Source organism: Mchenga conophoros, linkage group LG7 (genome assembly GCF_057382185.1).
Source record: "Mchenga conophoros isolate Kocher_MC1m ecotype Shallow Benthic linkage group LG7, M_conophoros_male_GT1.1, whole genome shotgun sequence".
Taxonomy (NCBI): domain Eukaryota; kingdom Metazoa; phylum Chordata; class Actinopteri; order Cichliformes; family Cichlidae; genus Mchenga; species Mchenga conophoros.
This window is the reverse complement of record NC_140532.1, coordinates 66,446,877-66,464,690: the sequence shown is the minus strand read 5'-3', so window position 1 is coordinate 66,464,690 and position 17,814 is coordinate 66,446,877. Positions and strand designations below refer to the sequence as shown.

The following is a 17,814-nucleotide window of genomic DNA, read 5'->3' as shown; positions in this document are numbered from 1 at the left end:
TCTCGACCTGCTGCGACCTAATAAAGAGGTAAGAATCCACTTTATGAGATAGAGACAATAAAAGTTTGAAAGGTTCACTCGTGATTGACGTTCTGCAGGTAAAAACACACAAAGGGGGAGATAGCAAGAGGCAAAGTCAGCAGGCAGGCTTTGGGAAGTGAATTTCAGTCTGAGTGCGCCACAGCAGCCCTGCGACTGAGTGGAGAACACGTTAGCAAAAGGGTTTAGAGTCAGGTGAGGCTGGGGTTACTACAAGGCCAAAAAATCTTCTTGTAGAGATCCTCATTTTAGGCGTGTGAACTCGTGTCTTTAGAAGCACGAATATTTTGTCTCACCTGAACTTGAAGAGAAGCAGTTTCGAGAGAAAAGCGTCTTATAGGTGTTTCAGGTTAGGATGGAGGAGCTTTTATCTTGTAGCACTTCACTGAAACACAAACCTGCCAGGACTCTCTGAAACATCCGTTTTCACATAGCGTGCTCTGCACAAGTCTAAGTACAACAGGACAGATATGCCAGGTGCTTCAGATACATGTGCAGCTCTTTAACAAACAGATGACCCCATTTTTATTCAGTTAATTGAAATCAGGTTTTCTTCCTCGTGCATTACAGGTTAAAAAGAAAAAAGCAGCAAAAATATTTTTTTTTTCAGTTTGTAAAGTGTTTTAAAAATGTTTTATTTATCCAACAAAAGCAGTTAAAGAGCAGTTAGTTCATATTTCAGAAACAAAGACGTAACAATGTTGCTGCCAGTGACATGTATGTGCTGATGTTCTTTAACACAAAGGATATGAAAAAGCTCAGTTATTCAGTTATTAGCCAGTGTTGCACATGCACTGCAGCCCTGAGCTGATGGATGTGAGAACGCAAAATGTCAAATGCAAATCAGTCAGACGAAACACTTTTCACTCTGCTCCCACACACAGAGTTTACTTCAGAGCACCGGTCAGGTATTCTAACACCCACCAACATGCTTTTGGTGATTGATTACAAAATATTCTTTATTCACCAGAATAACAGAAAGTAAGGTAAATGTTTTCTCTTATTTTGAAAAAAATGGGGTGTGGCCTAATTTAATGATTCTTATTCACAAACATCGATTTTTGCTTTTTTTTATTCATTTATTTTTTATCTGCATTTCAAAAACTTTGAGGGACACGTGAATGTGAAAAATAGAAAAAAAAAAAATTATATATATATATATATATATATATATATATATATATATATATATATATATTTTCCCTTGTGCTCTGTCTGTCAATAATAATAACAGCAACAAAACAATAATAGTAACAATAACAGTAATAACACAGGGCCTGACTCATTTCATTTACAGAGTCATTAGCTAAACAAGTCAATAAAGTATCTGGGAGAGGCGAGAGGACAGGACATACACTGGGAAACAGAGGAAACGGGGAGCGAAAGTCATTTCTACCAGGGTGGATCTGCTGTATTATGCACAATAATAAAAACAGATGAGGAGGGAGAAGGTAAAAGGAGAAAAAAAGAGAGAAAGGAATAAGAGAAGAAAGAGAATGAACAGGACAAAGACCATAATCCTAATAAATAAACTAATAATCATGCCTCACTGGACTCCACACTGCCCACCTTCACCCAGTATGTGACCTGCCCAACCAGAGTCAATAAAACACTGGACTTACTGTATGCCAATGCAGAAGAGGCATACAGTTCATCACCTCTCCCTCCCCTGGGCAGATCTGATCACAACCTGGTGCACCTTGTCCCTGTGTATGAGCCCTTAGTGCGCAGGGAGCCACCAGCCACCCGCACAGTACAGAGATGGTCAGAGGAGAGCGAGGAGGCTCTTAAGGATTGTTTTGAGTCGACTGTGTGGGAGGTGATTTGTGATGACCACGGTGAGGACATCGACAGCCTTACTACATGCATTACTGACTATATAAACTTCTGTGTGGATAACACTGTACCTACCAGGACTGTACGGTGTTTCTCCAACAACAAACCTTGGATTACCCCAGAAATTAAAACCGTCCTCAAGCAGAAGAGGAGGGCCTTCAAATCCAGAGACAAAGAGGAGTTGAAAAGGGTGCAGAGAGAGTTGAGGGGACTGATAAGGAATGGGAAGGAGAGCTACAGGCAGAAGATGGAGAACCAGCTTCAACAAAACAACGTTGGTGAAGTCTGGAGAGGCCTCAGAACCATCTCGGGCCACAAACAGCAGAACTCTCTGCCTGGGAGGGATGTGAGGTGGGCAAATGAACTGAATCATTTCTTCAACAGATTTGACTCAGCCATGAGGCAGTCTGCAACATCGGCTGCAGACTCACCCACCCCCACTGCTGCTGCTCCACCTCTGACACCTCAGACACTTCACACCTCCTCTATTCACCCTGCTCACTCCTCCCCACCCCCAACAACAGCATCCAATACACACTCAACACAAGGCTCCAGCCTGTCTCTCTCAACCACCCAGGTTAGGAGGGAACTGAGGAGGATTAATGGCAAGAAGGCAGCGGGCCCAGATGGCATCAGCTCGAGGGTCGTCAGGTCCTGCGCGGACCAACTGTGTGGGGTGATGGAGCACCTCTTCAACCTGAGCCTGAGGTTGGGAAGAGTCCCACAGCTCTGGAAAACCTCCTGTGTTGTACCAGTGCCAAAGACTTCACGCCCCAAGGACCTCAACAGCTACAGGCCGGTGGCTCTGACATCCCACCTGATGAAGACCCTGGAGCGGTTGGTCCTGGCTCAGCTTCGGCGCCTAATAAGCTCATCACTGGACCCACTTCAGTTTGCCTACCAGCCTGGCATTGGAGTGGATGATGCCGTCATTCACCTCCTACATCGTTCCCTCGCTCACCTGGAGACCGCTGGAAGCACTGTGAGAATCATGTTCTTTGATTTCTCCAGTGCCTTCAACACCATTCTTCCCTCGGTTCTAAAGGACAAGCTGGTGAACTCTGGAGTGGACCATCACCTCACTACCTGGATCCTGGACTACCTCACCGACCGACCACAGTATGTGAGGACTCAGGGCTGTGTGTCGGACAGGGTCGTCTGCAGTACGGGGGCCCCACAGGGAACGGTTCTGGCTCCGTTCCTCTTCACCATCTACACTGCAGACTTCTCCCACAATTCCACCCAGTGCTTCCTGCAGAAGTTCTCTGATGACTCTGCAATAGTCGGCCTCATCACTGATGGGGACGACAAGGAGTACAGAGGTCTGACCCAAGACTTTGTGGACTGGTGCCAGCTGAACTACCTCCAGATCAACGCCAGTAAAACCAAGGAACTGGTGGTAGACTTCCGCAGGCACAAGCATTCTCCACTGCAACCACTGAACATCCAGGGTATGGACATTGAGGCTGTGGACAGCTACAGGTACCTTGGTGTTCATCTGAACAACAGACTGGACTGGACTCATAACTCAGACGCCCTCTACAGGAAAGGGCAGAGCAGGCTGTACCTGCTGCGGAGACTCAGGTCGTTTGGAGTGGAGGGCCCACTCCTGAAGACCTTCTATGACTCTGTGGTGGCTTCTGCTATCTTTTATGGCGTGGTCTGCTGGGGCGGCAGCATCTCTGCTGGGGACAGGAAGAGACTGAACAGGGTGATCCGAAGGGCCAGCTCTGTTCTAGGATGCCCTCTGGACCCAGTGGAGGTGGTGAGTGACAGGAGAACGGCGGCTAAGCTGTCATCCCTGATGGACAACATCTCCCACCCCATGCAGCAGACTGTGACAGCACTGAGCAGCTCCTTCAGTGGGAGACTGCGGCACCCACGGTGTGGGACGGAGAGATTTCGCAGGTCTTTCCTCCCCACTGCTGTCAGACTCCACAATAAAGACTTTAACTGATCAAGCACACACATCCATACATATGCAATAATACTAAGTGCAATAATCCTTTCTGTCATCGTTGTATTTTTACTCAGTTGTATATAGTATTTGTATTTGTATTCTATTTTTATCTTATTGTATATTTATTTTATTTTATTCTACTGTATATAGTATTTTATTTTATTCTATTCTGTACAGTTGTGTACTGTATTTATTCTTATTGTATTCTAATTTTTGCCTCATAACTTTTGCACTGTCCACTTCCTGCTGTGACAAAACAAATTTCCCACGTGTGGGACTAATAAAGGTTATCTTATCTTATCTTAATATAAATGAAGATCCTACAGAATGTGAACCGTACTCTGAGTCAAACTGATGGTGGTCCTTGTTTTCCAGTTCACTAGGATTGTCTCTTTGCCAATAGTTAACGCTATGAGTAATAGTTTGGGATTGTGGACATCATCAGTAATTGTTGTGGTGTCCCCCAGCAGACAGAGACATGCTGGTAATGGGATGAGACAGCCAATCATGGTGAAAAGTGATCTAGTTACTTGTAGCGAGAACTGCTGAACAAGTGTGCAGAGCCACAGAGCATGGAGATATGTATGTGTGCATATTTCACATGGAAGCAGACCCATTTTTGGCATTTTTCGAGCAGTGCAGTGGACCCGGTGAAGTATTTTATATTGAATAAGCTGAAGGTTAGAGTTTTTTGATACATACCAGATATTTTTACAAATTTGTTGAGTGGGTTCTATAATAAATTGTTCCGAGCTACATTTGGTTTGTAAGACTGCTGTGAAACACGAACAGCAAAACACCGAACGTAGATAACAAAACGGAAACGTTGTGCATTGCTGTTCAATTCTCTTTGGTCAGTCATCTCAGCTGATTGTGACATTAGCTTGCAGCACAGGGGGCCCGGCTCCTCGTCCTCTCTGTCAGAGCAAACACTTGTCAACACAGAGGACTTTTCAATTGATCCACCCGTGAGCTGATTTAATTAAGCCCTTGTTGCAGTCAGGCATGCTCCCACATAATCAGTTCTATATTGCTGAAACAACTTGAAGAGACGATGTCCTCTGATATTAAACCGGAATTTCAAATCATGCCAGACTCATTCCAAAATGGCAAGGATATTTTGGGAACCGCTGTGTGTCACCATGATGCACTTTCAAGTTATTCAGTCACAGCTTTAAAACACAATGTCATTTAACCAGAATCCACATTAAACAAATTTCTCTGAGAGGTGAGTCATTAGGGTCACATGCACCAAGGTGTGAATTTCTTCTTTCACCCTCTGCCACCATGTAGATCAGCAAAGGAGTGGCGACTGAATCACCTGGGAAGATATCTAAAGACTGCATTATAAGCAGCTTATTGGTTGGTATCATAGGTCACCGCCTCAAAGAAAAGAGAAAAGTTTCCAGACTTGGCTTGAAAAGGCTGACATTAGAGTCCACCTCTATGAGTCTGAGGTGATGCTTCTCTACAAGAAAACAATGGATCGTTCCCTCTGGGCTCAAGCTCAGTTTGTGCCATCACACCACAAGCCTGAAGAAGACTATAAAGAGCTCGGCTCTTCACATCCAGATCGTGCAGAAATAACCTTTTCGAATTACAATGCCTACAGGTAAAGGTCTCACTTCCATGCTCTTAGTTGGGTGGTTTTAATGTTGAGGCAGTTGAGCATGCAGGATCCCTGACCTCGTAATCTTGCGAGCCACTTTAAACTACCTCTGCAAGCTGCAATGGCAACAGTTGCATGAGACTTAAAGTGGTTAGCTGTATCCTTTAAACATTTAAAACACTGTAGACTTGAAAACATCTTTGCTGGACAGAACTTATATCTGTGTACTGATGTAATAATTGCATCTCAGGCCTAAGGTCTTCCCCAAGGCAATCACTGCTCAGAAATCCGATTTTATCAAATAATTTTAATACGAGTGGAAAAGGCCTGAGGGTACACTGGTGAAAACAGCCCCCCCCCCCACCCTGTGTGACCCTACAGCAGTAAAGATGCCTGGGGACCTGTCACCATCCACGCCAGTTATAAAGTGACAGACATGATGGTAATGTTCAGTCTGCGTGTCCTGAGCACAGTAACTCATAAGAGACGAGTGATGCTACAGTTTTGGAGCGTATTTTGATGAAACTGAGATGTCTTTGATGCCTGATTGCTTTGAGGATACTCATCAGGTTCACTTCAACAATTGTCTGCTTGCATTACAGGAAGACAAAGATTGAACCCTTTTAGTGGGTTTTTAGTGTTTTTCTTGCTCCAAGCACAGTAAAATCAATGACATTTTGCCTCCTTTTTGGCCAAAATGAGGGAAGAGAAAGAACGAGAGACCCAGACAGACTGACAGACAGTCAGTCAGACGAGATTGAAAGCGGCATAGACCAGAGAGCCTTAATATTTCAGATCTAATGCATTATTTATACCCTCGGCAAGTCAGCTGAATCTGCCAGAGTGCTCTTGGGTGAATGGCGAGTTTTCGATTCAGTGCCACGTGTGTGTACGTGTGTGTCTGCAAGAGTGTGTGTGCGATTGGTGGAGCAGTGGATGAAAGACAAAGCTGGAGCCTAGAGGCCCTCACTGTGAGATCCATCTGCTGGTGGTGTGAAGTTCTGAAGTTCTTTTAGCAGTCAGGTACAGCAACCCTAGGTGGTCGGCGATCATGTGTGTGTGTCTGCGTGCATGTGTGTGTGTGTGCGTACATGTGTGTGTGAGTGTGTGTGCTCATATAAAGTGATGCCCACCAGAGGCCTTTGAGTAAACCACTCACTGGCAGCAAAGCCATGACGGTACATTCTTATTGACTGTATAATATGCACATATGTAGACCTCAGTAAGGGCTGTATAAGAATTCCTTTGGTGGAGAGACTCTGAAAGTTATGTTTCACTTTTTCGGACAGTTACCCCTCAAGTCATAGTTTTAATTTTTTCATGTTAATAAAGTTAATAAAGCTGAATCTGAAGATGTTCGCTGTGAGTAATGTGGAAAACAGTGAAACCTGCAGCAGTCGAGTTTGTAAAAATGGCGTCACGATGTTTATTTGCAACTGCAGACGGAATACCTGTTCACTGTTTACAGAGTGAACCCTAAGACTCACATGCCACCCACATCAAGGCCCACCAGGTGAGTTTTTATAAGTAATAATGGATATCATTCCACAATCTGCATGATGAGTTACAGTATGTCAGTGAGAAATGTGAGAATTACCTGATCGAGGGCTGGGACGTACATATTACATATGCATGTGGAACAATATCGTATTCTTAGCCTTGAGAAACTGTTGGAATGCTTTTACACTATAGTTTGGATCAAATGGGAGTTCAACAGTTGGAATCTAGACCGTTTACCCCTAACAGGGAGCAGGATACTCCTGCTTGTCTGCCAATTGTTCATTTATTTTTGAGCCTTTGAAAAGGGGGGCTGTGTATAAAAATGGCTGTAATTCCTAAACCGTTATTGCGATACTAAACCTCTGGGACGTTATTAAAGACGAACAAAAGAGGCCCAGAAATGATAAAGTGTGAATGTGAAAACATTCGACTTTTAAACCCAGAGGATTTGTTCCCCTCAGTTCCAAAGATGCACACAGTGTTGTTAAAAGAAAGAGTGATGCAACACAGTGATTAACGTTTCCTCATTGTACCGACTTTTATCATGTCGATGGCATGAAATTCAACATGACTATATATTTTTTTAAATCAATACAGGCTTTAAACACCTTTTAAATATTACACTGTGTTTTATTTATATTTTACACAAAGTCCTATCTATTTGAAATAGTTATGTATTTATATTTATAGTTATATTGTGTCTTTCACATGGACATTCACAGCAAGAGTGGAAATTGCTAAATCAACAGTTATTCATGCTCACCGAGGAAACCCGGTGCCAGTGCCCAATCAGAACCTCTGCAATCATAAAATTGGCTAAATATGAATTGAATCTGATGATGTTCATCACGAGTATTCTAAAAAAAAAAAAAATCAAACATGTGATGGCCCAGTAGCTGACGAGTTGTGTTTTGATGATGCGTGCTCGGAGCTAAATATAACTCAAACTAAATGAAAACTACAGTGAAGCGTGTGAATAGTTGCTAATATTCAGGAACAGCCTCTGATAAAACAGCTGGCTTTAATGGAAAACACACGTGTGCACAAACGCACAGCGTTTACTGAAGCTTCAAATATGATCTGAACTGAACACCTCTGGGATGTTTCACCTTTAAGCTTGTGCACGATAAGTTTCATATTTTTATACTTGCATTTCAAAGTTTCTCACATATGTGTGTGTGCGCGTGTGTGTTCATCTATACATATATGTCTAATGCAGATGATCTTACATTAATATAAATGTGACGTGTAGTGCGAAAGATGACCTCCTTCTGTGACTTGGATGATAAAAAATCATTTTCTCAGTCATGATTTTTAATAAAACAGGAGTGAAGCTCACTTCCTGCAGTCCCAGCACAATCTGTCACCAAACTGCTCACACTTGAACCCACAGGCTCACCTGTAGACTCACCTGTAGACTCGGCGCTCGCGCACACACGCGGTATGCCGCTCCTTACTTACTCGAACCGGTTTGGTTTCCGTTACCGCGCCGCGCCGATCGTCACTGTTTGGGCCGTTGCACTTGAGCTTCCTCACATTCCTCCCCTCCGCCCTCCTCTGTGCGCTCCAGCTGTGTGTGGGGGCGGGTAGACTCCAGCAAACCCCTCCTCCTACCCTCCTATTGGGCTGTGCAAGGGCTACGACGCGGTGGGATGGGTTGTGGGGGGTGGGTTGCTGCGTCTCACGGCTTTGCGGCTGAACTCGCCGGTAGTTTAGCGGGACACCGTGTTTTCATCTCTGGGATTAAAACCTGAAGTATCGCTCGTGCGGCAGTGGAAAGCGCTGAAAGCCTCCGGAGGATGTGGAGATGCTGATCCGGGCCCGTGAGCGCGCACAGGCGAACTGACTCGCTCTAGTTCCGTTTGGAAACATTTCTCGAGCGCGTCCTCTCCTGGCATCCACCTGCCTGCCCATGGAGGGACGTCGCGATGCTGTGCACAAGGAGAACTAAAACTTTGGTGTCGACATGCGTAATCCTGAGCGGTATGACCAACATCGTGTGCCTGCTGTACGTCGGTTGGATCACCAACTACGTGGCCAACAGCGGTCCTAAAGTTGCGGAGAGCGGCGGCGGCGGCGAGGCGGAGAGAAAGTTGGAGGAGGACAGCAAAGGTGAAACCCTGAGGATTATCGAGAGGCTGGACCGGCTGGAGAGCGTCGTCAACGAGCACATTAAAGGTCAGAGCAGCCGCCGTGGTTACGGGAAAGTTTGGAGCCTCCGGGGAAACGCCGGGCTCGGCGTCATTGTAGGAGCAGTGCGGAGTGATAAAGCTGCGATCCCCGCACAATAATCAGTTACACGAACATTTCTGCTGTTGCTTTTCTGTTGATGTAACCGGGGCTGAGCGACTAGTTAAAGGGTTAATCAACAGATTAGCAGCTAATGGAAATATTTGAGCCCCATTTGTCCAGCGCGTGTTTCAGATTAAAGTCACAGCTCCACCTGTGCACCGAGCCTCACGGAGACTGCTGCAGTCCATGTGATTATTTGCAACATGCAAACAGAGCCTTTTAAATGCTGTGGAAATTTTCCACTGGAATATACAATGTATCAGACCTGCTACCCAGATCTCATTAATAAATTAGCATTGATTATTTTATTAACAAAGAAAAACAAGAAACTGTCACGTAAGCAGTAGAAAGCAGACAAATATGTAAAGTATGGAGACTGTTTTGCATACTTTAAATGCAGAAAAAGAGCTGTGGAGCAATTTAATTACGCAGGCAGGACCCACACGGCCCTTTTTCCATCTTACATTACTGCAGATCATGTTTCAGCAGCCATGTGCTCCTGGCTCTGTGGATGACTCTTGCTTTGCCGTCCTGTACATCTGTGACAGGTCACCCTGTTTCTCATTGGCTGTGAAATAATTGCGGAGCCTTGTGTGACATGTTGTTTATCAGTTAAAGTTAGCCAATAAGCCCCACCTTCGCCACCACAGTGCTTTAATATTATAGTAGAGCAAGAAAACCTGGAAAATTCACATGTGAGAAATAAAGTGGAGACGTTCCCCTGCTGCTTAAAGGAGGCAAATCCATGAATTTATCCTTCTCTCACAGCTGCCTGCGGGTCTTGGAATAGCAGACTTCTACACATGTTTAACAAAACATCGAAGCACTGTGTGGCTGCAGAGGGAGCTGTGTATCAGTCCACCGGTGGTCCAAGTCAGAGTGATTACAGAACAGTAAAAGTATCACATGATTCCACAGATTCTCATAAGGTGTGAGCTCGCAGCTAAAGTGCCTCGATGTGCCTTTTTTAGGGTACAGCTGCTTGTCGCTGATGCAGAGCCCACTGAGGCTGTGGGTTTCAAAGATTTTTGTGCCTGAGTGACACAAACAGGGAAAGCTAAAACGTCAATGCACTCCTGCTCGTATTCATATCTGTGCTAAATGGTTTCTGTATTATCTGTAATGTTGAAAGTTCTTCGTCTGCCAGTTTCTGTCAGTTCTGGACTTCATGAAACACCTTAACATCCAACAAATGTTCTCACTGTTCAGATCCAGCTCTGGTGAAGGTAACCAGTCCTCTCTCTGAAAGGATATTTAGATCTGGCTCCGTGTTAGCATTAGCCGACTTCTCCCAACAGATGGTGGTCGGGGTGAGGAATGCTGAAGCCATAAGTCTGTATAGTTGTGTGTTACCAAAGCATTCCTGATGTGGGACACTTGTATCCTAGAGAGAGCGTACCATAAAATAATGGTACAATGCTTTTAAATGGTGCAAAGTTGGTTACAGAGTTACACCCTTAATTTATTTTCTATGCAGTACTTTTCCCTGTTAGCTGGAATCCAGGGTGTCCAGAGAAAGAGTCGACCCACAACCTTCTTCCTGTGAGGACGCAGAGCCAACTGAATGAAATGTGTGCGAAAGCCTTTCATTTAATGTGACCTCTCCACCTGATAACCAGTGAACAAGCATAGTTTCAGAAACTAGAAGGTGTTAGCTTGCCAATTATTTGCCCTTGCAGGTACTGTGCAGTGAGGGTTTCCTTTGGGTATACCAGCAGGGTGAAAATTCCACATAAACCAGTAGATGTGCACCCTAACCCCATACTGACCAACAACAAGAAAACCCTTTCAGCTCTGAAAAAGTTCGGTCCAGTGATTTGCTCTGGGGGATCACATGTATTTCCAAAGATGTGATTTTGTTAAGGAGCATAGTGCTTGTTATTTGTACTTGAGTCCATTCATGCTGCTAATATATGCATTTAGTGGCGTCTGAGCTGAGTAGAGCCTCAAATCCATTGATAGTTAATGTCCCACTTTAATGTACTATTTGTGTTTGCTTCATCACCCCATTTAAAGCCCTCTCTGGACAACTTTTAAAGTCCAACCTATATTCAGGAACAGATTAGTTCAGTTGTCTAAAAGCGTCATCGGTGTCAGAGCTGGATAAATGTTTCTACAGCTGTCTGAATCTGTGGACGTCTTCATTAAAGGAGACCGTTCATTTCCAGCTCTATATTTTTATTATAGGGATTTTATTTCTTTGTTCACAGTTGAAAATAATCCTTATTTCATGCAGGCCCTCAGCTCGTTCCTGCCTGAGAGCTGAAGCCGTCATAAACAAAAGCTTAACACAAAGTTGTATCAGTGTGTTGATTCCTGACTTAGATGCATCTCCTAAAAGTATAAAGTCTTTCACTTCATTCATTGCACCTGCATGATAGGTGTGAATGAAACTGACAGAAAGGAAACTTTGCATACAGCACAATGTTGCACGTGGGGATACCTTTGACCAATATTCTGACCGTTTTCCTGAAGCAACATTAGTCATCGTGTTTACCGGACACATCTGTCGCCAACATGGGTGCAGTCGGGTTGGTAATTTCAGCGGGTCTTTGCGAGCCGGATGGTTATGCAGACAGGTGTGCTCTATGGGCGTCAGCGGCCGTTGCATTGTTTTCTCTTGGCCTTCGTGCATTAATTACGCTGCAGTTTGCTGTGTGTTTTCAGGCATTTGAATGAGTTAGCGGTGTTGCTTTATGCTACAGACACAAGTCTAAAGCACTCTCTGCATATGTTCTTGGTTAACATCACTTGCCCTAAAGCTGATCCGCTTTGAGGGGTGCGTTTGCAGACTAAAACTGTGCCAGACGTTTGGATTTTGTTATAAATCTGTCTTTAACCTGGTGTTACTCATCCAGCCTCATCCAAGACACTGCAATCCGCGCAGCGCAGGAAGCAGCCGGGACTGGCACGTGCAGCCGCGTGGTCAGGTGCTGATTAAGGGAGCGCTTCATTCGTTTTTGCTTTGCATTCTTTTGGCAGTGCATGGATTTTCAGTATCGCTCGATCGCAGTCGTTTCACTGTGGGAAGCCAAAATCGAGATCAAGATTAAAATTTGATTAATTGTGCAGCTTTAATACAGACCCAAGAGAAGAAGAAAAACGGTATCAATCTGAAGCCTGAAGCTTCTGGCTCACATGGATTACCTCGACATGCACTGACATCATTATTTCAAATTAAAGACATGTTTAATATGAGGATGCACCGCTGGAACGGTTCATATATGACAGAAAATAAAGAAAAGAGAATAGGTTCACCCCAAAGAACTGAGTTTTCTATGTTTACTAGCAGCGAGTGAGGATTTTATCCATCCGTCCATTTTCTTCCACTTATCTGGGGCAGGGTCGTGGGGGCAACAGCCTAAGAGAAACCCAGACCTCTTTCTCGCCGGACATGCCTGGAACAGCTCAATCAGGAGGCAGCAAGCTGAGGGGATACCTGCCCGACCCGCTGCCTCTCACCAAGAGCAACTCCAGACAAGGACCGAGTCCGTCCCCTCTCCAGGAGACTGGTTCCAGAGCCCAGGCTGTGTGTCTAGGTGAGCTAGACTATATCTAGCTGGTACCTGTTAATGTCATGCAGTAGCTCAGGCTCCTTCCCCACCAGAGAGGTTACGTTCCATGTCCCAGTCACTAGTCTCGGTAGCTGGGGATCGGTCCGCCAGGGTCTTGACACCTGGCCCAGCACACACTGCACCCGACCCCCTCCGCAGGGTGGGCCCATGTCCCCTGGCTGGGCTGGGCCCCCAGGCGCTCGTCCTCGGGCACCCTCTCCAGCTCTGGCTCCGGGGCGGGGCGCTGGTAACCCTGTCACAGGCAGGGTGAACTGTTCCCTAGATTTCACACTCATAGAGATTTTTTTGAATCGCTCTTTGTGTGGTCCCTCACCCAGGACCAATTTGCTGTGGGAGACCCTACCAGCGGGCAAAAGCCATCCAACAACATCTACCCAGGATTTTATTCATTGATAAAATGATTCCGTGATACAGACACAGAGGGCTGCTACTCCCCCTGGATACTTCACATTTTAATTATGCTCCTCGGAGATGTGCATCAATGAGTCAACAAAAATTAAAAAGTGGGGCAAACTCTTTCCGTATCCTCTGCTAAATGGGACAGTACATGATCCAGTAACTGAGCGCGGGATTTAGGAGAAATATGCACTGCTGAGTTGATTAACACCGGAGCTCTGCTCTAATGCCAATAGTCGGCGAGAGAACGCCATTCCTTGGAAAGATAAGGGACCTAATTTATCAAACATCTCTGAGAAAGACTGTTGATCCAGGATTAATTTTGTGTTTCGGATGAGCTCGTCGAGAGCACGCTCCTAATCAGAAATGCTGAATTAATGCTGTTGAGAGGAAAAACATCATTTCTCATGCAGAGATGTATAACTGTGGTTCGTTTGTGCAGGGAAAAGATACGATTTTGCATCAGTTTTAAGAAAACTAAAGAAAAAAGTTTTTTTGTCTTGCATTTAAAATCATGAGAATGTAAATCATGAAGTTTCTGAGAAAAGAACTACATTTTATTCGAGCAGTATTTTTATTCAGAGCCTTTTTATTATATATAAAAATGGACAATTCACCAGTGACCAGGAGAGCAGGCCTTTCTTTTTATACCTCTGCTTCAAACTAACTTACATTTCTGCACATTTTAGATGGGAAATAATGCAGATTTTTACCAAAGAGCAGCTGAGAAAAGCAGTTCATTCTTTCAAGCATGACCTGCTTTTTTTTTTTATATATGGATGGATTAAAATCTCAGGAATTGAAAGAAAGCTGGCTGTTGGGTCAGATGTGTGCCTACAACAGGGGGCAGTCTGTTTCCACTCTGGACGGGGATATTTAAGGGTACTGGCCCTCTGATTCAGAACCAGTTTCTCACAAGTGGGCAAAGACGAGTGAAGACGTCACGTTGTTTACTGTGGCAAAGAATTAAAAGCAAATCTGAGGAGATGCACACTTTTACACACGCCTACATATTCTGATTTAAAGCAGCATCTGTGTTTTCTAATGCGGCTCAGAGTCTTTGTGCAGAGATGTGGGTATTATTAAAGCACACTCATCATTAATGCGGAGAATGGCAGGCTGATGGTTTACTGAACTGTTCAGAAGCGGTAATAGAATCTGCACAGGCTTTAGGGTTACAGCGGGTGAGCAAACTTAGCCTCTGGAGTGCTTGGCACTCTGCTCTCCTCCACTCTGCTCAGCCCTCGGGGCCGGTGCCAGATTACATTATCAGCCAGAGGCTGATGTGTTTACGTGTTTATGCATTGTCACTGATACAAAATGACCGGACTGCAGCGCTGGCATGCAGGTTTGAGGATAATACGGTGCTCAGTATGCAGCAGAAAATATACTTCACAGGCTTGACTTTCATTGGCATTGAATTGAAAGCTGACTCAGAGGGTTTGTAAAGTTTGAATGATTGATATATGAGCATATTACTAATACTCAAAAGCACTAAGGTTCCTGTACTTCTGACATTTTAATGGTGGTGTGAAGACTCAAAGCAGCAACTGCACATCGTGCAGGATCTCAGACTTGTTCTGAACTAAGACCTTAAATCATTGACTAATGGACCCCAGTGTTTTCAGCACTGTCTAATCTCATGAATCAGTACTGGAAGGTCAGGCTAACTCATCAAAGAGCTCAGAGGCACTGTCTTTTAATAGCATTTAACATTCTCATGGCGTGCTCATGTTTAACCTAAAAAACCAATCAAATCAAAGTCTTCCTTTGAGTCTGAGTATGCAGTGGCCTAATTTAATGTGGTCAATTCCAGAGGTTTGTGATGTAGATGAGTTAAGGACAAGTATGTTAAAGAAGCTCAACTAAAGTTTTATCAAATGCACAATCCTGAGTCACATGAACCAAAAACAACACCTCAGATAAAACCTGTTTGAATCCAGGACGCACTGCGTCTCAGAGTCATTGGAAAGTTATCAGCCCATTGAATGGTTGTCATCTGTCCAGTCAATATAATCATTCATAAACAAATATCGATAGCTTCCCCTCCCTGAGCCTGGTTCTGCTGGAGCTTTCTTCCTGTTAAAAGGGAGTTTTTCCTCCCCACTGTCACAGACTGTTTCCTCATAGGGATCTTCAGTTTGTTGGGCTTTTCTCTCCAGTATTGTAGATCTTTACCTTATGATATTGAGTGTTTTGACCTTAGTTGGGAAGTAAGATTATATAAATGGAACTGAACTGAATTAAAATGCAAATAAAAATCCACAGGTGGATACTGAAGTCGGGGACACAGCCCCCAAACATGGCGAGCTGTGACTCCCAGCTGTCTGCTAGGCCTCAACTCCACAAATTCAAGTGACTGACGTAGGTGACTCAGCTGGGTTTGTGGTCTTGGGACCTCTCGGAGCATTTTTAACGGAAATTGAATTTATCTTCCAGCGGTGTTGAATTTGCCGGTTGGAAAATCTTATCACTCCACTGGAAGTTGCCAGTAGTCCTCTCAGCTTTTAGCTAACCTCACACGCTTGGCCATTGTTGGCAAGTTTGACTCCAGCTCAGGGCCTAACATCTGTTGGCTACAATACATGCTAGGCATGTGCTGGTAGCCAACAGATATCTCCAATTTAGCCACCAATATGGTAGCAAGAAGCGTATTTAGTGATACTAGGATAGAAGAAAAGGGTGTTCATTCACAGAAGCAGCCAGTTGGTCAGACTAGAATTATTTAGGAGAGTCAGGAAGACGTTTATCTTTGCTTCACGCAGGATCACATTTATGTAGCACATCAGTCTCACACTCTGCTGTCAGTCTCCTGGAAAAGGTCACAAAGATTTTCTCTGACAGTTTTTTTTCTTTCCTTCTTGAACATCTTTTCATTTTTGACACATTTGACCTTCCTCCAATTTTCACATTCAACATTGTTTTTTTCTTCTTCTCTGGTCTGGGATAAATTTCTTTTTAGTCAAAACTTCATCCAACTATGGTTTCATTAAGATCATAAAAAGACACTTTATAATTTCATCTTCTGTAAGAGCTCTGCTTTTATTATTGACTAGTTCTAGAAACTCCAAAGCTGATTTCTTTGTCTTTATTTTCTTTTATTTGCCCGATATTGTTTCATCTATCTTTATGCAGCTGATTAAATTTGGTAACAGTTGATGATTTAGTTGGCTGAAAGGTGAGATGATGTATAGTATTTAACAGTTTATATGAAGTAAAAGCGTAGGTTAGATAATCCCAAGATCTTTAACATTATGTTGTTGATTTATATACTCACAGATGTCTTTCTGGACCACGTAATGCTGAACCCTGCTGGCCTCCAAAAAGAAAACCACTTCTCAGTTTTAGGCTGGATTTCCGTTTTAGTGAGCTAAGCAGAAATGAGATATCCCGACTCTGCCGGAGCATATCAGGTGATCCCTCTGGCTGTTGCCATGTTGCGTGGCAGGCTTTGCAGAGGCACAGGTTAAGCAATGAAGAGATTCAGGTCAGCAAGCAGTGTGTGGCTTAACACATTTGTTTACAACCATCCATTTCTGCACCGTGGAGCTGGTGTTAAGTGAGCTATGCATGAGTGTAATTATGGAGACGTAATATGTGTTCTTGGCCACTGTTACTACTTTTTTTGGTCTTATGTCTGCTCACACGTGACGTTTTGATTCGTGCTCTGCATTGTCTGTTTCCACCCTGCCAACAGACTTATTTTTAGGAGTTTCTTTATGAGTCAATGCAAGCTGATCCATGTTGACAGTGTTCAGAAGAGGAGGAGGGTGGACTTCTGAGACTCTGTGTGTGTGTGTGTGTGTGTGTGTGTGTGTGTGTGTGTGTGTGTGTGTGTGTGTGTGTGTGTGTGTGTGTGTGCGTGCGTGCGTGCGTGTGTGTGCGCATGTCTCAGTGCAAGTCGGGCATCTTCGTGTCATCAGAGGTGCGTGGCATTGGTGTGAGATCTGATGCAGGTGTCAGCGCTTGTGCATTGTTGCATGAAGAAGAGCATCAGCGTACCATCCTGTCCTCAGTCGGTTCTGGCTGTCATGACACTGCAACACTGGGAGGTAGAGCTGGGCGATATGAGATTTTTTCATATCACGATTTTTTCATATCACGATTTTTTCATTTCAGGCGATAACGATATCTATCACGATATAAGCCAAATAACTATATTTGTAAGATTTAAATGTGCCGTTGCTCACAAGTAAAATGTGAAATAATCAGCAGCTTGTTTTTATTTAAATATTTATTTCCCATAATAAGTTCAACAGGGTAGATGTACTTAAGGAACATGAGACTTTTTCAGATAAATAAAGGCAAATATTGCAAACTACACAAAAGGCAGCCGCTAAAGCGTTTAAGTTTCAAAATAGAACAAATGAAACAGACTAAATTGTCAATTCCACTTAGAAACAAAATATTAATTCTAAAAATAAATCTTAGTTTGTTTTACAGAAGAACAGACAAAACTGACTAACTTTTGTCAATATCAAATAAACTGAGAACTAAAAGGAAATTCTCAATCTCTCCTTGTTGTATAGCTGAGCTTTTCAAACAGTTTTAACAGTTACTTTAGTCTGACAAAAGCCGAATGACGAATTAGCGCTTCCAGTCAGAGA

General features: G+C 43.9%; 1 protein-coding gene across 2 annotated transcripts in view; it reads left to right on the top strand.

Annotated features, from left to right (window-relative positions):
• Positions 1-8,644: 8,644 nt before the first annotated feature.
• Positions 8,645-17,814, top strand: part of galnt18a (UDP-N-acetyl-alpha-D-galactosamine:polypeptide N-acetylgalactosaminyltransferase 18a) — a 180,171-nt gene continuing 171,001 nt past the window's right edge. For both annotated transcript variants that reach the window (XM_085280894.1, XM_085280893.1), the window contains exon 1: positions 8,645-9,122. In XM_085280894.1, the coding sequence (XP_085137020.1) occupies positions 8,873-9,122 (250 nt within the window). In that variant the 5' untranslated portion in view covers positions 8,645-8,872. The remainder of the gene's footprint in view (positions 9,123-17,814) is intronic.